The 23,568-nt window shown below is 29.3% G+C and overlaps 1 protein-coding gene across 1 annotated transcript; it reads right to left on the bottom strand.

The window, feature by feature from the left end:
* Positions 1 to 7,984: 7,984 nt before the first annotated feature.
* On the bottom strand, positions 7,985 to 13,153 carry LOC120077921 (probable LRR receptor-like serine/threonine-protein kinase At2g16250). Its single transcript, XM_039032025.1, has 4 exons — positions 10,327 to 13,153; positions 9,917 to 10,045; positions 9,364 to 9,386; positions 7,985 to 8,834 (listed from the first exon to the last, which is right to left on the bottom strand). Exons 1-4 carry the CDS (start codon positions 12,285 to 12,287, stop codon positions 8,221 to 8,223), a joined length of 2,727 nt encoding a protein of 908 aa, XP_038887953.1. The 5' UTR covers positions 12,288 to 13,153; the 3' UTR covers positions 7,985 to 8,220.
* Between the last annotated feature and the right edge of the window lie 10,415 nt (positions 13,154 to 23,568).

A 23,568-nucleotide genomic window follows, 5' to 3' on the forward strand; every position in this document is an offset into this window, starting at 1 on the left:
TTCTACATTTTTTTTACTAAATTACAACATGTTTATTTGTTTTTTGTCCTTATTTTCTTCAATGGATATTGAAGCACGAACATTCACATGCTTCCGCACGGGATTCAATCCCTTCGAAATCAACCTCAAACCAGCAATAAATCCAATTTGGAAAATCGTTCCACCAACAATAAGAAACATCCTCCTCTGAGGCGGTAGAGGAGACAATGCGAAAGTTGATGGAGGTGGAGTACCAGGCGCGACTAGAGGTGGAGTAGCAGATGGTTAAAGTGATGATGGTGAAAGAGATGAAATCAGAGTTCGCAGAGTCAAATAATTTGAAGGTGACTAGTACGACAACGATGATGATAGAGGACTGGGTGGGGATTTAGATGCAATGGGAAATGTAGGAGGAAAAGATGAGGTGGAAGTCGCGAAGTCTAACGGGTTCAGAGGAGACAATTGTTGCAGTGGGGACTGTGATGAAGTATTAGCTGGGAAACTTTATGCAACGGGAGGCGGCGGAGATGGAGTGGAAGGAAAAGTCGATAATTTAGGCACCAGTGATATTTATCTTGGTATCTTTAGTGCGGAGAGTTGCTCAACCACTTTTGTATTGTCTTTTCGATGTACTCTTTTATTTATTGGGGTATGCTTTGGTACTTGAGAAATAAAGTAATCTGTTTAAAAAAAAAGAATTGAATAAAACACTAGCAAACTGATTACACTTCGTTGGGATACAAAACTACAAACTATAGTGATTGTCTCCCCAATCCAACCCGTATATATCCCTACAAACTATAGTGATTGTCTCAACATGTTAAATGACCAATTCTGGTACAATTATTCACCATGTGCGGCTATTAAGTATTTCTAACACTTTGAACACGCTTCAAACTTCAGTATTTACATTCTCCATTTACCCAAATTTTTATTATATATAATCCTATATACTCATATTTAGAAATGCATTCATATTATTGTACCAATAATTATTGTGGATACACATGATTGATTGTTTAGACCCATTGGTTTAGATTTCAAGGGTTTTACCCATGGTAAGGGAGTTTCACATAAGGGTTGTACCCAATTATCTTTGCCCGACCCCTTTTTTTATTGATTTTAATTAACATGTGTATTTGCATATATTTTTCATGTTTATTTGTTAACTAAATCCAGTTTCATTCATACGATTGTTTATGAAGATCTGATGATTTTGTGTGGTTTAGTTTAAGCAACTAAGTTGGTTCTGTACAGCCGAAGGCAACTGCATAGCCGAACTCACTGCCTAAATCCCGAGAGCAATCGCCTGAGCCCCAGCAAACAATACTTCAAACGAACCATGTATAGGCCTTCCCACCCGTAGCAAAGATCGCACCCTTTATGATCCCAATGCCACCCTGACACTATGTTGCATCTCAAGGGAAGCCACTGATCAGAGGACAAGTCCACATGACCCGATCTCCGCCATTCCTCAACCCTCTACACAACATAAGTTGTTGACTGACACCCCTATTCGCCTCCACTCTTGCTTGGCCTCAAAACTCCAATAGAGACCCTTGATTCCAACCAAATAGGGTCACCAATTGTCACCACATGAAATTTATTATCATTTATTTATTAATATAAATAGATACATATTTGTGTGGGGGGAGGTGAAACGTTGGGAAATAGAGAAATCTGCTTTGTTTTTTTTTTTCTTTTATTTACCTTCTCTTATGTTGTCGCGTCAGACGCATTACTTTTTTTTTATTATTATTTATTATTTTTATTTTACTTTTAAGTTTATGTGAATTTCAGATTTTGAATTTCATTTAATTTATTTTCTTAGTTTCAGATTTATGTTTGAAAAATTATTTCAAATAGTAAAACTGTTGAAAATATTTACCAGATATAACAAAATTTTATAATTATCAATGATAGACACTGATAAGTCTATCAACATTTATCACTGATAGTTCTAAAATTTTGCTATATTTTATAAATATTTTAATTCATTTTTCTATATTTAGAAACAACCCTTTATGTTTTCTACCTTATTTATATTTATCTATTTTGTTGTGGCACAAATGTATTAAGCCGGATCGAGTTTAAATAGTGGAAGAAGCCTAGAGAGCCTAGCCTAACCTCCCAAGAGAAGGAGGCTCTAGCCTAGAAGAGCTCAAGGGTTGACCCACGTATGAGCTATAAAGGAGAGCTCATAGGTCGAGCTATAGAGGAAAGCTTAAAGGAGCTAAGAGAGTTGTTTGAGCTAAGAAAGGAGGTCGATCGAACTAAGAGGAGCTCAAGCTGAGAAAAGAGGTCGAGCTAAAAAAGGAGGATGACCTAAGAAAGAAGATCGACCTGTGAGTTCGAGTTAAGAAAGAAGGTCAACCTATGAAAGAAGGTCGAGCTGAGAGGTTGAGTTGAGAAAAGAGCTCATGCCAAGACAAAAGCTCGAGCTAAGAGAGGAGCTCGAGTTGAGGGCTCGAGCTAAGAGTTATATGTAACCAAGCTATTAATTAAGCAATTATAATAAAGAGTCATAATTAAATAATACGTTTAACGACTCATTAATCAATGGATAATTGAACACCGAAAGCTTATCCAAAGGTCGAGCACATTGATGGTCAAGGTGTGTAACGGCTCTAGCAATGATAGCTCAGATGGATAACGACTGAAGAGAAATCAGATAGTGGCTTGGTAGAGTAAAGAGAGGTATGCCAAAAAAAAAAAAAAAGTCATACTTATTTTCTACCAATTTAGCCACTTTCAAACCTGATTCTAACTTAAGCGTCAGCGTGAATTTGGCTTGGTCAAATATGTTTGGCATTATTTATTTTGCAAGATATTAGACTAATCTTCCTCAAGAAATACAAATTCATCGTTAGTGTGATTTTCGATATCAACATATTTTATTTTAAGAGGTATATTTAACCATTCTTTTTTAGGGTATTTTTTTAACTTGTCATTTTATTATATATGAAATACCTTATTCTAATTTTTTTTAATCCTTGTATTTTGTAAAAAAATTATCCAACGACGGAATCTAAAAATATTTGGAAGTCATATTTTCTAGAATTCTTGAGATGGGGAGTCTATTCTTTTGGAGTTTAAGATCGATTTCAAATATGTTTTCTTAAATTTTTAATACCTGATAAATATTATTGCTTATTTTCTTATTTATTTAAATGTATTATTAAATTGTATATTTTGCTAATGTAACTTTTCATGTTAAATTGATGATTTTTTTTTTGTAATATTTCTCCCATATTCTCTACACTTTTAAGTTTATTTTCAAAATTTTAAAATTTATTCCTTTTGAGTTCTATTAAAATATATATTTTTTTGCTTAAAAAATTGTAATCATTGTTTTTTTTTTTTTAATTTCTTATGATGGAATCTATAAATACTTGGGAGTCCAATTTTTTAGAATAATGAAGTGAGAGGCTATTACTTGGGAGAACAAGATTTTATTTAAAAAAAAAATGAATTTAAAGAATTTTTAAAAAATAAAATTTATTAAAAGACTATCGTACAACGGATTTGAGAAATTGTAATATTTTCACATTTCTTGATGTGAAGAATTTTTTCTAAATTCTTATATGACTTAATTAATGGAAAATTTTCACTTATTTTATGGGATCATGACTTAAAATAGTGGAAGAATGAGAGGTAAAATAATATATAATTCAAGATCTAAAATTTGACCACCATTTTTTTCTAAATGGGTGTTGTGGAGTGCTAACATCTTTCCCATATACAAATAATACCTAAACCTAACTTAGTTTTCCAAACCATTTATATTATCTTTTACTATAATATTGTTAACTTTATTTTGGTGTGCAATCAAACCGTAAAAAGAATTGGTAGTGACTCGTTTTTTCTTTTTAAGTTTTTATCCCTTTTTCAAGGATGTCGATCGCTCCGCATCATCTCGGGCACATGGCGATATATTTTACATTTAAATTTCTAGATTTTACACCTCTGTTTTTGCTAGTGCTCCCTTTTGCTTGTTGGTGTAAACTTTCTTAGTTACTTAATTTAAATAATTATGATATTAATATTTTAAATAAATTTAGTTCCTCTAAATAGAGAACTAAATTGATTATTATAATTTGTGGATATTATAAAATGTGGATTATAATAATATGTGTTTGGGTGCGGCTTAACTGGGCCATGCATTTTCCGATTCAACGATACAAAACTGGAAAACATAAACTTCATCAGAAATATTAGTGATTGGTGGAACAACACTAGCTAGGGTGGTTATCCTAGGTACTCCTTCATTAGAAGACTGAAACAGCTTTCCCAAACCATAGGAAATTGGCAGAATAAGGAGATAAACAAGCATGGATTAAGGAGATAGAAAGAATTGACCTCCTTGAAACCAATCAACAAATCAGTGACCTCGAGAGTAGTCATAGAACTACTCTTAAAGCTGATCTAAGTGAAGCGACCTTCAAAGAAGCGTAATATTGGACTCAAAGATGACATAACGGAAGTGTTCCAAGATTTTAAGAAAAATGTTATAGGCTTTCGATTATAGGCCAATCAGTCTTATTAACTCTTTGTACAAAGTTATTTCCAAGCAAACCTTTCGCAATACAATTGCTGAAAACCAATTGGCTTTTGTCAAAAAAAAAGACAGATTACAGATGCTATGCTTATGGCCAATGAAGCTATTGACTACTGGAGGATCAAGAACCGGGGTTTTGTGAGCAAGCTTGACATTCACAAGGCTTTTGACAAAATCAGTTGGAGTTTTATTGAGAAAGTGGATCAATGCTTGTATATCTAGTGTCTAATATTCCATCCTCATCAATGCTTGTATATCTATTCTTACCAATCTTTCTACATACATGCTATCGGTGTTCAAAGCTCCTAAATCGGTATACAAAGATATTGAAAGACTATGGAGGAATTTTCTTTGGAAAGATAGTAGTGGAGGCTGTAATAGCAATGGCTATAGTATCCATCTAATAAAATGGGAAGACATTTGCTTACTTACAGTTGTCTGTTTCACATAGAAACAAGCTCTTCAAAGATTATACTCCAGCTCGAATTGCTATCAGTCTACATGTTTTTTGTAATCTTTAATTTTATTGCTTTCTTTTCGGGCTTATCTCTAGCCCTGCTGAACTACTTTTATGGAAGATGATGAGGGTACTAAGAATCTGTCTACCTAATAGAGATGTTCGAGTGCATCTAATGACCCTAAATATCTTTTTAGAAAAAATATATGTGTTTGGGTGCAAATTATTTTAGTCTAAATTATAATAGTCTATGTTTGGATATAGAATAACGATGCGTTTCGGAATGATTTTGAGAGAAAAAGAAGGGATTAGAATCTTAACCATGTTTTGTGTTTGGTTTAACATACTATAATTAAATCCACTAAAATCACTTGTGAATTTCACACCATTTTTAATATCGGTTATTTCCTAGATTTTAGATTCTCCTAAAACCATATCAATTTTTAACAAAATTTAATTTTTAATTTTATTATTTAAAATCAAATTTTATTTTATATATCTATTTTAAAAAATTATTTAATAATTACAAATTATAAAAATAATAATATTAGGTTCGGTTTAGTTATTAAATTTAAAATATGATTATTTAATATTTATTTACCAAATATCTTCAACCAACTTCTTCAAGTATAAAATTGAAATTTACCAAACATTAATACGCTTCATTTTACAAGCTAATTTTACAAAAAGCACAATTATCAATAATTATTTTAAAAGTTGTAGCAATACCAAACAAACCTAAAATAATCTAGTTTATAATAGTATGTGTTTAGAGTTCTTACTATTTTAGTCTGATTATATAATAACATGTATTTGTGGTGCAGATTATTTTAGTCCCCTTATTTTTTGTATTTATTTTTTAATTTTTTAATTTTAATACTTTAATTTAGGTAGTGAAATTTCTTATGCTTCATTTTTTATGTCTATACCAAAGTTTTTTTTCTCAAAAAAAAAAAAAATCCAAGTTGAAACCTTTTCAATTTTTATTGTAATATTTTTATACTTTAATTTATGAAAGGAATTTGATTACATTATCTATACTTCATTTTTTATAACTATACGAAGATTAAAATAAAAAAGGTCAAAGTTTCTACTTTTCAATTTTTTTTTTTTTTTGTAATTACATTTTTTTTAGGAAAATTCTTATGAATTGAAGAATCTAAAAAATATTTAAACTTCGTAGCAAAAAGTTGAAAATTATTTTATATTTTTGGAACTTTTTACAAATATTTTAAAATATTTTTTTATATTTAAAAAGACCTCTCTTTTGTACTATTGTTTGATTTTCATTTTTTAACTTTAATTTGAGAAAGGAATTTGACATTTTCTATTATGCTTCATTTTTTTAACTTTACTAAAATTAAAGAAAACGTTAAAGTTTAACCTTTTTCAATTTCTGGTGTAATTACATTTTTTTAAATTTTAATTTAAGAAAGAAATTTGATTACATTCTTTTACAATTCATTTTTTATAACCATACTAAAGCTACAATTTAAAAAAAAAAAAAAAAAAAAAAAAAAAAAAAAAAAAAAAAAAAAAAAAAAAAAAGGAAAAAAAAAAGTTCAAATTTTCAACTTTTTCATTTTTCTTTTTATATTTTCATGTTTTATAATTTAATTTAGGTTTAAAATAGTCCTTAAATTCTGTTGGTTCTATTTTATCCCTAAACTTTAAAAAATGTCTGTTTTAATTCCTAAATTTTTAAAAATTGCTTATTTTGGTCCTTGCTGTTAAAATTTTATTACCTCTTTCAAAAATTGGTGAGGCGACTTGTATTTTTAGATGAGACTACCAAATAAGTATCCTAAAAAAATATAGAGTTTCAAATTTGAATTAGAGAGTAAATCAATATTCTATAAGAGAACTTAAAAGTCATTTTGCATTCAAGATTTTGGTCATTTACTATACCATTTCCATCGGCTAAATAGACGAACCTCTTCTTCGTCTTCCCTTCCGTCATCGACGACACATGAACCCTCTCCATAACAAGGCCCTGTTTTTTCATGTAACGAAATCAAAATGTATCAGAATTTAGGCTCTGGATTTCAGTTTTGGATTCAATGCAGTGGGGTGTGCTTATCCAGTACCTTGCACATGTTTGGAGGGTAGAAATCATGAGGATATCAAAAGAGATTGGAGATGTTTTAAATTAGGATCGTTTACCCTAGGGCACAAGCGGCTTTAATGGCGGGAATGACATCAAGAGGCATCAGAGCGGGTTTCGACACATCTGTGTTAGATGATATAATTAAATTTATTTTCAAATTTATGGGTCAATCGGTGATTTAAAAAATTTGGCCGTAATATCATCCGTGGTATCTCACTATTTTTTTTTTTTTGTCTCTAGAATTTTTCCCTCTTCTCACACCATTTCGGACCAGAACTTTAATCTAGTATATTAGACCAACTCGGCCATCTTAACTTATTGAGAACAAATATGTAACATTATTATTTTGTACTAAAATCAATCCAATTTTCTCTTTCTTTGTTTTTTTTTTTTCTCTCAAAATAAGTTTATTCGGAGATAAATTCAATTTTTTGTTTTAACATTTTACAAAACGTATATAAATTTATAAGGAATCTTGCAGATGAAAATTTTCATTGTTTTTTTTTTTCTATTTTTAAATATGATGCTCTTTTTTGTTTTGTTTTTACAATATATTTAGTATGTTTTAAGAATTTGTTTTTATGATTTTTTGGGGTGACATGGGAATGAAGAAGTTGAAAAACCTCTTTTAGATGACATGGAAAAAAGGAGAAAAAAAACCTCTTTATGTAATTGTTTATAAATTTTAAAAAAAAAAAATGCCAGATCAACATGAAATAATAAATATAAAAAAAGATATAATTGTTTTTTTCAGTAAGGTTAAATAACAAAATGAAAATCATTAACTCTTTACTAAAAATGCTAGTTTATAGAGTGATGAACGAAGCTATAACTCTTTTATTGGGAGAATAAAAAAAAGGATCAAATGGACTTGAAGTCCATATGCAAAAGAGAAGTATGATTTGTTTATAGATTGAACTTTCCTTTTTCCAACAAAGGAGAATTGGCTTCAATGGAAAATACAAAACAACTTACAATTTACATTCCAAAAGCTACAAGAAACAAATGATCAATTACAGAAAAAAATACCCTCAAACAGAACTTCCCCCCTCATTTGCTCCAATTTGAAAGTGTGTTGTGTTATTAACAAAGAATCAAGACAAAACCAATGTCTTTCTGTTAATCATTCTCCAATCTTTCAATATCTTGCACATCAGACGGTTCCGGGAATATCTCCTTTGAATGTTGTCGACGAGACGATGAATGTTCACCGCCACCATTCTGACCACTTCCTTGCGAACCCATTGTTCCTGATCTTTTGAAACTACTTCCTCCTGCTTTTGACAAGGAGGCTGATGGAAGCACTGTTAGATCCGATAGACTTTGACGCCAGCTACCGAACAAAGCAGCATTCCAAGAACTTCCAATGGAAGTCGATCTAAACCGTCCTGAGCCTGAATTCTCTTCCCTTACTACCTTCAATGGGTTTTCCAAAGCCTTGAGGATGTACTTCATCAAGGGTCGTCTTGAAGGTTTTGGATTGAGACAGGACTTGGCAACAACAGCCACAGCCCACACTTCTTCCAATAGATCCTCGTCCACAATCAAGGATGGATCGAGGATCTTCGTCACGAGTTCCTTGTTGTTTATACTGATGCATGATAATGTCTGATCTAACCATTCTTTGATTTCGGCTTCGGGAGAGGCGCTAATCCCAAGCTTTCCTGTTACCAGCTCTAGCAACACCTTTCCAAAGCAGTAAACATCATAGGTACATACTGCTGTGTGCAAACCTGGTTGTTAAAATGGATAAATTTAGTACATACATTCTAATAGTTCTGTGCTCCTAGAAAGTGAAGTAAAACCGAGGCCTGACGTTCAAGTATCGAAACAGTTGAAAATCAAGAATTTTTCTGTTGGGTAGATAAAATTTTGAACAAAGAAAGGCTCAGTAAAGTTAGACTATAATATGGCAGGACAGTTTCAACCAAGCTTTGAGAACTTTGCTCTTTCAAATGGTTACTTTTAGGCTCGAGTATTATGACTCATTCTCAGATGGGCATGCCCTCCCATTAATGATCACTATACCCCTAATTAGACAATTAGTCCAGGAAAAATGGATGGTTAAGCTGAAATCTTCCTTCAAGGGTTTGTAATTTCAGTCTAATAAAAATTAATCAAATTTTCCTCTCTTAAGTATTGCTGAATGTTACTTGCTAAGCAAGACCATGATATAAGTTAAATGAATTGCTCATGTGACAAAAATAAACAGTGAGCGAAAAACAGATATAAAGATGAGAAGGAAAGAAATTTTTTACGTACCTAAAGAGCCTTGCTCCGATGACCTGCACATCATTTAGGGAAGAATATTGTCAGAGAATAATCTAAGAGTATCATTACACAATAATCAAATCTTTGCAAAGTGAGGAAAAGATATATATTCATAAGCAGTGACAAGTCACGCAACTATGATTGTACGAAAGGCAACATCAGAATGAATGGAAAGAAATGCGATCGCAACAACAAACCAATTATTTGCAAATTTTCACACAAAATTGAAACTATTGACAGATCGACAATGTTGATCACAAAACTTCAGAATTGGTATACTGGTTGCTAAATGGTGTTTTTTCCTGAACTTTTTTCTTAAAACTGGAAAGGGTAAATAAAGCTATCCACTCATTTCTAAACCCTTTAATAATATTTAATAGTTGCATAAGTGACAGAATTATTAACATAGAACACAAAGAGATACCGACGTCACTCAACCTCAATAGCTTACTGGTTTGCTGATTTCAAATAGTTTTTTCACTATGATCACAAATATAGAGCATATAATGATAAAAAGAGACTCATCTGTTGAAAAGGTACTTACTGTGGCAATTTCAGAAGCTTGGTAATCCTGCTCGGTTGACCATCCCCTTCTTGACCACACACATTGCTCAAGCTTCCGAGCCGCACTTCAAATTTATCATCAAGAAGTATACTACTTGCTTGAATGTCTCTACATAACCAAAAGAAACCGAAGTTAGTATTTTTATTGTTGGGAAGTTTCTAAAGACAACAAGAGTTTTAAATTATCGAGTTGTTCACTTGAGGCTGAACCACAAGACCACATTGGTAGCTGGCAGGAAGCCAAAAATGATAGCAAGCAACCAAACTAACGCGAACAACAGATGCAAGACAATGTTTCAGTTTGTGGATAGCACAAACAACAATGATTATCCAAAAGAGAAAGCTAAGAGAAGGTGAAGAGGCAAAAGAAAAAGAAAAACTTTGTAATACCTGTGCACAAGGGGTGGAGCACAATCATGATGCAGAAAAGAAAGACCCTCTGCAGCTCCTAATGCAATTTTTAGTCTTGTAATCCAATCCAATGACTGCAAACCGTCATCGTCTGTCTTGACTTTCTTGAACAAGGAAGCTGACAAGTCGCCGTTTGGCAGATATTTGTACACCAGGAACTTTTCATCTTCATTCTCCAAACAGTGACCAATAAGGGGAACCAATCTTACATTTGAAACCTTGCTAAAGAATTCCAATTCCACCAAATAAGCATCGTTTTTAATTATGCGCAAATCAACCCGTTTGATAACAATTCGGATCCCGTTTTGCAATACACCATGGAATAGATCCCCTGAATGGCCATGTTTGATAAGATTCGAATCACTAAAATCGTTAGTTGCTTGAAGCAACTGTTGTAACTTGAATGTTTCTCCTAAACTCGCAAAGTCAATTACCAATCCAGGAGGTGGTTCAGCAGTGTCCCTAGAAAGAACTGGTCCCACAACACCCACTCCTCTTTGATTAGTTGTGTTTCTTCTCCGTCTCCTCAGGAAGATAATTATCAGCAATACTAGTAGAAAGATAACAGCACTTCCACCAATAACACTGCCCAAGATAATAGCATTTCTGTTGCTCTTCTTCTTTGGTGCTTCTGCTAACGGCGGTTGTGTAGCCTTGGGGATGCCGAAATTATCAAAAGTGAGGCCCCTTGCTGAATAGAATGATGTACATACATCCAACGTCCTCTGTCTTGACACATTTTGGAGACAGTTATTCGCGACAGATAAGTTGGTGGGTAGATATTCAGGAACTTTGCCTTCAAAGTAATTTTCCGACAGATCAATAGCACTGAATCTTCTCAGTATGGGTGTAAGGTTCCCATAAAACATATTTTTAGATACATTCAGTACAGCACCAGTAATATTCGAACTTGAGCTAGAATTAGGCAACATCCCAGTGAAATTATTCCCAGACACATCAAGAAGCTGCAACCCAGGCATTGACCACAACACATCGGGGATTACGCCAGTAAAGTTATTATCCTTCAGATCCAAGGATTGCAACTGTGTTAAAGTGTGGAACAATTTGTCAGTCAAGGAACCCACAAGCAAATTGCTCCCAAGTACCATACTTCGCAAGCTCGTTAATTCTCTTAAATCTGAAGGCAGTGATCCAGACAAAGCATTGACACTCAAGTCAATGTCAACTAAACTAACAAGCCCTCTAAATTCAGTAGGTATTGAAGAAGATAAACTATTTCTTGAAAGATTTAGGTATTGAAGCTTCGATAGGCTCCCAATGCCTGAAGGGATTGGCCCAGCTAAGTAATTAGAAGAAAGATCAAGCAGAGAAAGATGACCAAGAGATGCAAGTGACAACGGAATCATTCCAGTGAGTGTATTATGAGACAAATCAAGCAATGAAAGGTTCAACATTTGGCCCAAAGTAGAAGGTATTGTCCCAGTAAGTTTATTATAAGACAGATAAAGATCAGTTAGGTTATTCAAACTCCCAAGACTCAATGGAATAGAACCAAATACAGAACAAGACCGCAGATCAAGCACTCGTAGCAAGCCAAGACGCTCCCCGAACCACTCAGGAACAACACCAGGAAGCAAGAAGTTAGAGGCATTAAAGGACTGCAAAAAGGTCAAATTGGCCAAAGCTTCAACAGAAAATTGAGGGTTCTGTTTACCAATTCTTGTTCTTCTAAATCCAGCAATATTGATCTCAGTTACCCTACCATTGTGACACTTGATTCCCTTCCAACCTAAGCAAGGGTCATTTTTTATGGGCCATTCTTTGCTTCTCAAACCTAACGACGATCTGAGCTCGAGTAACGCAACTCGTTCGACCGGTAAAGATCTCAATGAACTTTGTTGTTGAAATGTAGGCTCAAAGAGCAGTAGCAACAACAACAAGAAGAATGCGAAGTGTATCATAAGTTGCTTATAAACCATGGTTCATAAACAGAAAGCTAAAACGAAAATCCTACAAGTTCCCATCTCTATCTCACAGTTGTTTATTTACATAGCTACCTACTCTACTTTCACTACAATCAAATAGCACAAAATTAAAATAACCCAATTCCCAAAACTACATTATCTTCTTCCCCTGTTCCTCAAAAATCCAAAACAAACTCTTACCCTTATCTTCTTCCTTGCCTGTCGCCTTCAATCTTCATCTCTGTTTCACCAACTTCTTCCCTTGAGAAAACCTTGCTTCTTAAATTCTTTGATTTACAGAACTGGGGTATCAAAGAAAAGATGAAAACCCCCCAAATAAAAAACCCCAAATAATCAGAAAGTCACAGTAATATAATAATTATAGAGAGAGAGAGAGAGAGAGAGAGATAAACTAGTCAAATACAAAGAGTGGACTATCACTCTCTCTCCCTCTCTTTTTCAATCCAACCCTCTTTCCCAACTGCCAAGCCGGAAAGTAAGAACGAAGAAACCTTTGGGAGGGTTCTTTGATTTCAAGACGCCGACAGCTCAACAAGGCGGCGACGGCGAGCTGCCTCTGCCACCGTCCACTACCGAGGCTCGGCAAAGAGGAAGAGAAGTTGAAAAGCCGAATCGAAAGCGATGTTTTCCTTCTCCGGCTGGTAATGTGGAGTGATGGTTGTTAGAATCGGCTCGCCGCTTCACGGCGGGAGGGCGAAAAAACAGGGCTTTCGAAGTGGGTTTTTTTTTTCCTCTCTTTTTTTTTTTTTTTTTTTTTTGCTCTGTTTTTGTGTATTTTTGGGTCGTTGTCGATTTGAAGATGGTGGATGGGGAAAAAGAAAAAGGGGGGTTGTGAATTGTGATCGTGTGGGAGGTTAAAGCCATTAAATTAAGAACCTTTGCCCATAAAAGAATCAAAAGCCAATAAAGATGAAAAATGTGACCCATATTGAATGAATAATTTAAGGTAATTTGTAAATTTTAGTCCGTGAAGTTTGAAACTTTTATTATTTAGTCTTTAAACTTTAAAACATATCTACTAAAATTTTAAATTTTCAAAAGTATTTAATAAGTCTCGATTATTTAATTTTAAATTTTAATTTATATCCGATAATCATTGATTAGTTATTTTATGTGTATTAAAATTAAAAAAATGTAACACATATTGAAAGTTTGAGTTCAAATTTATATTTTACATCTAGTATATCAATTATTTTTTAAACAGTGATTTATTAGACATTAAGTTAGAAGTTCAAGAATATTTGGACCTAAAATCAAAAGTTTAAAAGTTTATTATGCTCTTTTGAAAGTTCAAAGACAGATACAAATTTGAAAATTCAAAATCTAAACCTTAATAATTTAATCAAAATTTAAAGTTATCATTTCATTTTTTTAAATATTTTTGTAAAGGTTTAAATCCTAACAACACCTCTTTTTTTAGTAAGAATTTTTTTAAAAAAAAAAATTGGCATAATTTAATTGACATACGAGTGTGTTCGTGATCACGAAATCCGTGAATTTTGGTTTAAAGCTTGTTTTTAAATTTATTTTTTTCAATATAATTAGGGATAGAGGATTCGAATTACAAATCACAGACCACATCGTTATTAGCTAATTGGACTGGACTCATTTTGACACTTGTTTTTAGATTTATACGGTCATATTTATTCCATTATAGATTATACATTTTGAAGTATCTATTTTAATCCCTCTATTTTTAAATATTATACTTTAGTTATTAATCCATGGATGAAAAAAATATATTTTAATTCTTTATTTAATTTTTGTTAACTATTTCACATAAATCTGAATCCATTTTAAAATGTAACCCAAAGTGAATCTAGAACCTTCTAACTTTTAAATATATATTATTTTCTGATCATGAAAAATAATAAACAAATTCAAATACTAACTATCTTGTATATATAAAAAAAAACGTAGAAGAACCAAGGATACTAAAAGGAAAAAAAATAAAAACAAAAACATGTGAGGACTATGATATGATGAATCTTGATCTATGGTGGAGGGCACCTTAATCATTACCAAATGACACCAATTTTTCTAATAGAAAATTAATTACCTTTTCATGAAAGGATATTTAAATATATAACCAATAATGGTATATGTATTAAAATATTCATACCACATGGTGTTTATCACTTGTGGTTGTACTTTCCAAAAAGTAATCTTTTTACTTTTTTTCCTCTAGGTCTTACAATAAGATGTTAAATAATTTTTATTCGGAGATTTTAAAAATAGAAAAATAAGAAAAATAAAATTCTAATTTTAATTTAATGGAAATTGATAGAGGTTGATAGAGATTTATCCGTGTCTATCGCCGATAGAAATCTATTAATAATAGATACAGATAAAATCCTATTAATATTTTTTTTTTACTATTTCTATAAATAGTTTTTTTTATTGGTGAAAATTTCCCTATTTATATTTTGAATTTTCAACATTCCCAAAAACTACTGTCCTAACAAAATTGAGAGAGAGACAAAATATATATGTAGTTGTGAAGGAAGTTTCTTAATTATGACACTTGGAGAGTTGACTTATAAAAAATTGAAAATTTGACCAAAGAAAAAAAAATATATATATATATAATTAATTTTAGGCATTTTGTTGGACTTTTATGCAGTGGTGTAAATGCAATTTGTTTTTTTTGGGGAATTTTCTAAAAAAGAAAAGAATTTTGGTTTGATTTTGGCAGAACAGAAAACAGTTGGGCAAAAAAAAAAATAATAAATAAATAAAAAGTAAAAGGGAGATGTACTTTAAAATGGTAAGGTTTAATATGTAAGAGGAAGGTAGATCTGTTGTATTATTTCTGGCTTGACCATAAGATGAAAAACATGTAGGACCATTTTTCTCTCTCATCTTTCAATATATTCAAATATGAGAGAGAAACATTAAGTTATTTAAATTTATACCATTCTTTCTAAAGTTTTATTTTAGGGTTTGATTGTGAAACCGATTATAACTCAATTAACATTCGTATATTTTAGAAATCATTAGGTCTATGGTTTAAATCTCTCTACTTTCATTTTGCACGCAAAAGAAAAAAATTTAGAGTTAAAAATACCAAATTTTCAAAATCTTATCTAAAAAATTTAGTGAACTAAAAATAATTTTAAAATGTTAAAATACTATTTTGATCTTTGTACTTTAGATATCATTCCATTCTAGTCTATTAGTCTATGTATTTTTAATTGTTCAAATTTAGTTATAAACTTTCAATTATTTAAATTTAGTATTTGTGCTCTCAATAAATCTTAATGAGATTGACGTGAGAAAAAAGTGTCATACAAAAAATTCATTTTTATTTAAATATTTTTGATAAAAATTGTTGAAAATACTCTTCAAAAGTCATTTTGAGAAATTGTCAAAACATTCCAAATTTTCACGACTTATTTTTTAAATTAAATACTTGAAAATGCATTCCAAACACATTCACTTTAGTCATTTCACTTTCAATACATCTTAAGTTTAGTTCCTTAAAGTTAACTTTTATCAAAATTCATTAAATAATAATAATTAATAACTTTCGGTCAAAGAAAGGCATACGCTAATATATTTTCAAATTTTATAAAGAAAATATTTGTAGAGATTTTTTTAAAAAAGAAAAAAGAAAAAATTCGACAATAAAATAAATAACATATCACTCTCAAGATTTATTAAAAATACAAGATTAATTAAATTTAGACAACTGAAAATACATTACTAAAATGGAAGAAACTTAAGATTAAAATGATATTTTAACCTTTTAGAAAACATAAACCTATAAACAAAATAATTATCAAATTGGACGTTAATTCTTTAGTTCTCAAAATTTTATTTCAATTTTGGAAAAAAAAATTCTAAAGCAAAATAGTATTTATAAATTAATATGGAAAAATTAAAGCCCGTTTGATAACTATTTGTTTTTTGGTTGTTGGTTTTTGAAAATTATTAATCATATTTCCTCTCAAATTCTTATAATATTTTCCTCTTTCGTAAATTAAATAGTCGAATTTCAAAAACAAAAACAAGTTTTGAAAAACTAGGCCCATTAGATAACTATTTGAGTTTTCTGTTTTTAGATTATGAAAATTAAGCCTATAAACAATAATTTCACTTCAAAATTTCTTGTTTTATTATCTACTTCCTACCAATATTTTAAAAGATCAAACCCAAATTTTGAAAAATAAAAAAGTTGTTTTTATAAAGTTGTTTTTATTTTTGGAATTTGACATAAGCCAACTCTTTTACTTATGTATGATTTTTCTAAAAAAAATTGGCTTGATTTTTAAAAATATTGGTAGAAATTAGATAATAAAGCAAAATATTTAGGAATGAAAAAAAGTGTTTATAAGCTTAATCTTAAAAAAAAAACTTAAATGATTATGGAATGGAACTAAATTAAATGTTTTATTTTATAAATTAATATGCAAAGAGGAGAAATGAAAAATTAAATATAAAGAAATATATTTGAAGGAAAATTTAAAATTTTAAAATAATATAATGTTTTTAAAATTGGATTGATTTTTAACATATTTACCTCGAATAATCTTTTTAGAATTTAAGTTAGGTAACTATTTTTTTTAAAAAAAAAAAAATTATGGATGTGTGTTTCCTTAAAATTAATTACAAATAAATATGTACTAAAAAAATATTTTCTGGTAGAGAAATTTTAATTTATTAATAAATAATTTACTTTAATAAGTCGCTAATTTTGAATTGAAGGGTATAATTGACATTTAGGAACACCAAAATCAAGAAAAAGCGTGATACGAACCAAAAGTGTCAACTAAAGACCGAAATAGGCTTAGGCCCAAGATAGCGGCCTCGACTTCGGGCTTGAGGCCGAGGTCGATCCTTTTAAAATGCCGACAAGTCAACTCTTCGCATGCCTCAATCCAAAGTAGTATTTTAGGTCCAAGATTAGCCTAGAGGCCAAGGTTGACCCAAGCCAAAGACAAAATTGGGTATACACTACTTGGCTTGGTCAGTTGTCTAATTATCGTAAGGCAACTCAGAAACTCTACAGAATATCTTATGCCAACTTTCTCTATAAATACATCATTACAACTTAATATAAAGTAACTAAAGTCTTACTCTCAAACTGTTTAACTTTCACACTCTTTTACTCTCTGACTTAAGTATTAGAGCATGTGTGGGAAGTACTAGATGTGTAGGTTTTTTTTTGTAGGCCACATCTCTCATTTCAAACAAATTCACTGTTGATGTCACGTGAATGTCAAGTGTATTTTTTAGTCCAAAATAAATAAGAATCATTGATTTGCTATAATAAATAAATATCAATAATTAAATAATATATAATTGATTATCATTTAATGTAATAATATTTTTTCTAACATACTATACTAACTTAATTATATGTTTGGATTTATATTTGATTTGTAATTTTTTGAACTATTATTTGTAATTTTTTTTAGTAAAATACATTTTTAGTCCTAATTTAAGCTCAGCTTCCATTTGGCTCCAACATTTTAGAAACTAAATACTTTTGGGTACTAATATTTCAATTTAGTTTTATATTTGGCCTTTGAGATTCCAAAAGTACATTTTAATTTTTTAATTGATCTTTGAAATTTCAATATGGTCAGATCAATATGTAGCATCAATCCATGGTTTTTTTTTATTTAATTTTTAATTGGCATGAAGTTTAAAAATATTATAAAAAGTTTTCAAGTACAATTGACCAATGGTAAATATCAGATTATGATATCACATTTCCAAAATACATCACTAGATTTTGGCATTCAAAACTATATCAAATTTATAATACTTAATTCTTAATAGTTAATGTCTTTTTTAAGGTTGAGCCAAAAATTATTTTGCTCATTTGTTTAAATAGGTAAACTTTAGAAACCAACCCAAAATAAATATGTAAGATGAGGATCACAATTTACCTTTTTTTTTTTTTTTTTCAAAGACTCCGTTTAGTAATCATTTTATTTTTTTTATTTTTGTTTTTGAAAATTAAACCAATGGTCACTACTTTTACCTCCAAATTACTTCCATTGTTATCTACTTTTCACTAATGGTTTAAAAACCTAAACTAGATTTTGAGAACTAAAAAAAGTAACTTTCAAAAAAGTTATTTTTGTTTTTTGAATTTGACTAAGAATTCAACCATTGTACTTCAGAAAGATATAAATCATGGTAAGAAATGTAGATGATATAGGCTTAATTTTCAAAATAAATAAATAAATAAATGGTTACCAAACGGGACCTAAATAATTACAAGACATGGTAAATCTTGAAATATTTAAATTACTTGGAATATATATATATAAAGACGAATTTTCTTTGGAAAATTTTCACTATAGAAAAAATGTCAAACTATTTATAGAAATAACAAAAAAAAAAAAATTACATTGATAGACGCTAGACTATTAGCATCTATCAGTGATGGACTTCTATCAGTTTTTATCATTGATAGATATTGATAGACTTCTACTAGTCTCAATAATTAAAATTTTTGCTATTTTGTATAAATAATTTTTCTTATTTTTCTATTTTTTGAAATCCTTATTTTCTTTTAGGCGGTTTTCAAATAATGAAAAATGAACTAACTTAATTCTAAATATAGCAAAGTATCACTGTTATCAATAACAGATTCCGAAAGATCGCGCTAGACATCTATCAATGTGTCTATTATAATCTATCACCAATAAACAGTGACATTTTGCTATAATTAAAAATATTTTCAGCAATTTTAGAAAACAATTACCCTTTCCTTTGTTTCTAGGATTCTTCATGTCTTTTTCTTTTTTTCCTTATTATTTTTATGTGAAACAAACCATAATTTTATCTTTACATTTGTTTTTCTTTTGAAATTGAATCTTTTCCCCACCATTGGTCATACATTTTTATGATTCTATGACCAAAACAAAGCCACTATTTCCATTCAATAAATTACTTTTTCCAATCTTTCAAATCATCATTGTTGTTCATTGGATTCTAATTTGATTGTCATGATCTAATCTATTTGATTAAGATGCTATATATGATTATAATCATATTAAACTTACAGTCCAATTTATAATCACTTTCTTCCTTTTCCCTAATGAATTCCTTTGAAGTTAATTTTTCTTCCATTTCATACAAGTAATCTTTTTAATTTTATCTACTTTAAAAGAAAAAAAAATCATAAGAATTAAATTTCTTAAACACTTTTATCATAATTTCTTTAAAAAATTATTTTAATTGTCATTAGTATAATTTTTTTAATTTTAAATTTTTCTTTAATTCAACCACATAAGTGAAAATTTGAATATTTTACTTCTTTGAAGTGATGCTTTAGTCTAGCCATATAGCTCATGTTGGCTTTTAAAATTTAATTAATTGGTAATATAATTTATGTTTATTTTTATTATATTAAATTGTTAGGTAGTTGAGAGTTATTTTTCTGAGCAAAAGGTAGTTGAGAATTATTTTGAGACTTATTTGTCCTTTATTTAGTTATAAAATTATCAACCTGCACCTAATAATGACCGTTTAATTTAGTTTATTCTATTTTTAAAATGAAAATAATATTTATGTTATAAATTTCGAATGAGTCCCATCAAATTAAACATATTCTTAACCTCTTAATCACTATTTTAAAATGAAAAAGTCAGACTAAAAATTGGATAATTATTAGAAATAACACAAATAAGTTTTCATTTTTCACAAATAGTATTCTTTTTTATCATTTATTTTAATAACACGTCCTATTGTTATCTCGATTAAATCGATATTGAGAACAAAACAAAATTTTTAAAAGTAACACATTTAATCCATCAATTTCGTGCTTTGATGAAAATTTAGGCCATGTCGAAGACCAAAATAAGGGTATATTTGGATTGACTTTCTAAATGTTTGTAAAATTTTCTTTTGTACTTATAAACACTTTTTTAAACACTTAGAAATTCAATCCAAACACACCTGAAGATTTATGAAACATAAATTTGATTTTATTGTTATTATTTTCTAGGTCAAATTTGAATTTTTTTTATAGAGATTTTAGGAGTTCTTGAGATTTTCTTTTAGGAATAAATGTGAGACTTTTTTTTCCTACGAAATTTAAAATAAAGAAATCTTAGTCTAAACAACCATAAACCAAATTGGGAAAAAAATGAAGAGAATAAATCATCTATTTTTTCTTTTAAGGAAAATTGACCGTACATAACGAAAGAACAATTAACCAAAACTTTCCCTTTGTTTTTTCCTCCATTTTTTTTTTCAATTTCGATTATTGTTGAGATTCCACCAAGAAATCTCCATGAAGTTGGTGATTCAAATGTGCTATTAGAAGAAGTCAAAGTTTTTATTTTGGTCTTGATACCAATCTTAATCGAAATGTACGGAGAGAATCATTCAAATAATTGATCAAGAAAGGTGTTATTCGTAAAAAAAAAAAAAATATCAAATTTTATGCTATTTTTTAGCAATTAGCCTTAAAATATACTATGGGTTTTCTTTTTCAAATTAGTTAAGATTTCAAAAATTATTTTAGAATAAAACAGGCAAAAAATCCTCATCATTATTAATATTTTAGAACTTGAAAATATATGCTAAATTCTAAATGATAATAAAAGTAAGAACATAAGTTATAATACCACCTTGAAAAAAGAGAGGCTATAATACATCATACGTGCAATACACGTAAAAGTTTAAAATTACTATAATTTTTAAATGATGAAAAGTATTAAAATAAAAATATCATCAAACAACAATTTATGAACAGTTTACTTTTTTTAAAAAAAAAATCTTTAATTAGAAAAATGATCACTATCAGAACGTCTATTTTGACTTCAATTATATATGTTATTTGGATTTTTTTTTCCCATATAGATTGCTTGTAAGATCGAGATTAAGTCCTTTTTTAATTTAATTAAACACAGAACTAATTTAAATTATAAACTAAAACAAAGTAATTTAGATTAGATCTATTTAAGATTTGTTATAATCAGTGGTTAAATCACCCATTAATCAAAAAGCTCCCCTTCACGTGTGGACTTGAAAGTTGTAGAAAACTCAACACAAATGGAAATCAATATTAATTGGAGAGAAAATAATACTCTGTTAAATCACTAGTCGACCTAAAAGTTTAAGTTTATAAATGAAGGTAAATTTAATATTATATCAACGCTCTAACAATAACTCCAATTTTTTTTATTTGATCAACTTAGTAGAGTTTGAGTGACTTTTTTTTCCTTTTTTTGAATTTAATAATATTGGAAGATTAGACCAACAATTTTTAACAAATGATGGTTTCGTTTTGTTTTTTTTAAAGCTTAACCATTATTGGAAGATCAGATCATCAACTTTTAAGAAATAATATTTTTTTTAAAAAAATTGACAAATGATATAGCTGGTTTCTTATCTCAAAAGATATGTTAACCTAATTAAATTTCTTATAAGTGAGAAAAGTTGGAATCTATATTAACCAAGGAATTGCAAATCTAACTTATATACTAATTTTTACCTCCACTCTAATTTTTTTTTATCCTTTTCTTGCATGGAAAACTTGATATTTATGTGATTGCTATTTCCTTCAACAAAAATTAAATGTAGAAGATTCCTCACATTGAATAGGATGCTCTCCATTTGCAAGGGAATCAAACTTAGCCTCAAACTCTTCCTTTGAGAATTCAATATAATGTAGGAATTGATGGCAAATCCAAAGCCTCATAATTGGTAGATGGGAAATTTTCTAATAATATTTGGGTGCATTTTGAATTATAACCATTTTTTTCTTTAACAAAACATTAAATTATAACGTCGATCTCTATAAGCCTAAATAGGTCCTAACTAGTCTTTATAATATGGATTATTTAGGAAGATTTATCAAATTATGAGAATATTAATGAAGTTTTATTAAATGACTAGATTCTAACTTTTTTACCCTAACTATAAGTATCAAATTTATAGTTTAATCTCAAAAAAGAGAAGAAAGAAGAGTTTGACAAATTGTGATTGGATAATTGAGTGAGCTGCAAAAAAATATGCGCAGTTTAGGATATACTAAGATTCTTTTTTCCAGGGATGTTTAAATGAAAAAAAAAAACATTTCTTATGAATCGTTTCGATTCGGTTTGGTTTGCTTTGGATTAAAATTATAAAAAGTGATTGATCGATTCTTTGAATGTGAGGTACCATATCAAATCAAATAAGTCAATCAAGCTTTAATAATCAAGACTCTAATGATCCATTTGGATTGATTTGAGAAAAACGTGTTTTTTAAAAAATCATTTTTATCTAAACATTTCGATAAAAATCGTTAAAAATACTTTTAAAATCATTTGAGTGGTTGTCAAACAGTCCAATTTTTTTTTCAAAATGACTTATTTTTTAAATTAAATACTTAAAAATATATTCCAAATATACCCTAAGAAACTGAACAATAGTTGGGTTTGCAATTTTGCATTCTTGGTAGTTTTTTCAATTATGTTTAATCGTGTTAAACATATGTATTTTTCATCATATTTAGTCGTTTAAATGGAGAAGTATGAGACAAGCGTTTAAACTTGGTTAAAAATATTTTTTTTTTGGCCAAGTTTATGTGTTTTTTCTCTATATTTTTTCCTAAAGTCAATTGTTGTTACATACTCTAATAAAAAAGTCAATTTTTTTAATGTATAATCATTAATATTTTTTTATATGTTTTTTAATATATAAATCAATTTCTTAAGTATATGAGCTAAATTAAATATTTTGGGTGTTAAAATTACTATGTGGAATAAATAAGTCAAAATATCTTTCCCAATTATAGAATTATAAAAGGAATGAAACACACAGTTTCAACATATTAGTTTGTTAAAAATAATTTCGAGAATAAAATTTTAAATGATATTTTCAAGGTCAAATAAACAAGTTTAGTCCAACATTTAGGTGTTTAGTTGGTTCTTGAATTCTAAAAAGTCTCTAATAAATTGATGAACTTTCAAGATATTAATATTAATTTGTATTCATATTAACTAAATAGATATCAATTTTTTAATACCGATATCGAATCCTTCGATTTACAAACATATCGATGGTTAGAAATAAATCTTTGACAAGTTTAAGGTAGAGTACGGAAAATATATTCCTCATCTTTGTCCCTAAAAGAAAAATGAAAGAAATTTTCTTGCCTCCAATCCCGACCCGTTATTAATCACTACAAGAAATTTGGGCTTTAATGTCGGCGGAAAAAAGTAAAAACAGATGTATAATGTCGATTTTTTTTTTTAAGAAAGCGAATAATGTCAGTTTTAAACCGACATTAAAAATATGATACAATGTCGGTTTAAAATTGACA

This window comes from Benincasa hispida, chromosome 5 (genome assembly GCF_009727055.1).
Source record: "Benincasa hispida cultivar B227 chromosome 5, ASM972705v1, whole genome shotgun sequence".
Lineage (NCBI taxonomy): Eukaryota > Viridiplantae > Streptophyta > Magnoliopsida > Cucurbitales > Cucurbitaceae > Benincasa > Benincasa hispida.

What these genes read in the sequence shown, in the direction of transcription:
- LOC120077921 (XM_039032025.1), bottom strand. Translation starts at nt 12,287, where the DNA reads ATGGTTTATAAGCAACTTATGATACACTTCGCATTCTTCTTGTTGTTG. An exon ending in GCTCCACCCCTTGTGCACAG is followed by an intron (nt 10,046 to 10,326) that starts GTATTACAAAGT and finishes TTGGTTATGTAG; the next exon opens with AGACATTCAAGCAAGTAGTA. An exon ending in AAGCTTCTGAAATTGCCACA is followed by an intron (nt 9,387 to 9,916) that starts GTAAGTACCTTT and finishes AATGATGTGCAG; the next exon opens with GTCATCGGAGCAAGGCTCTT.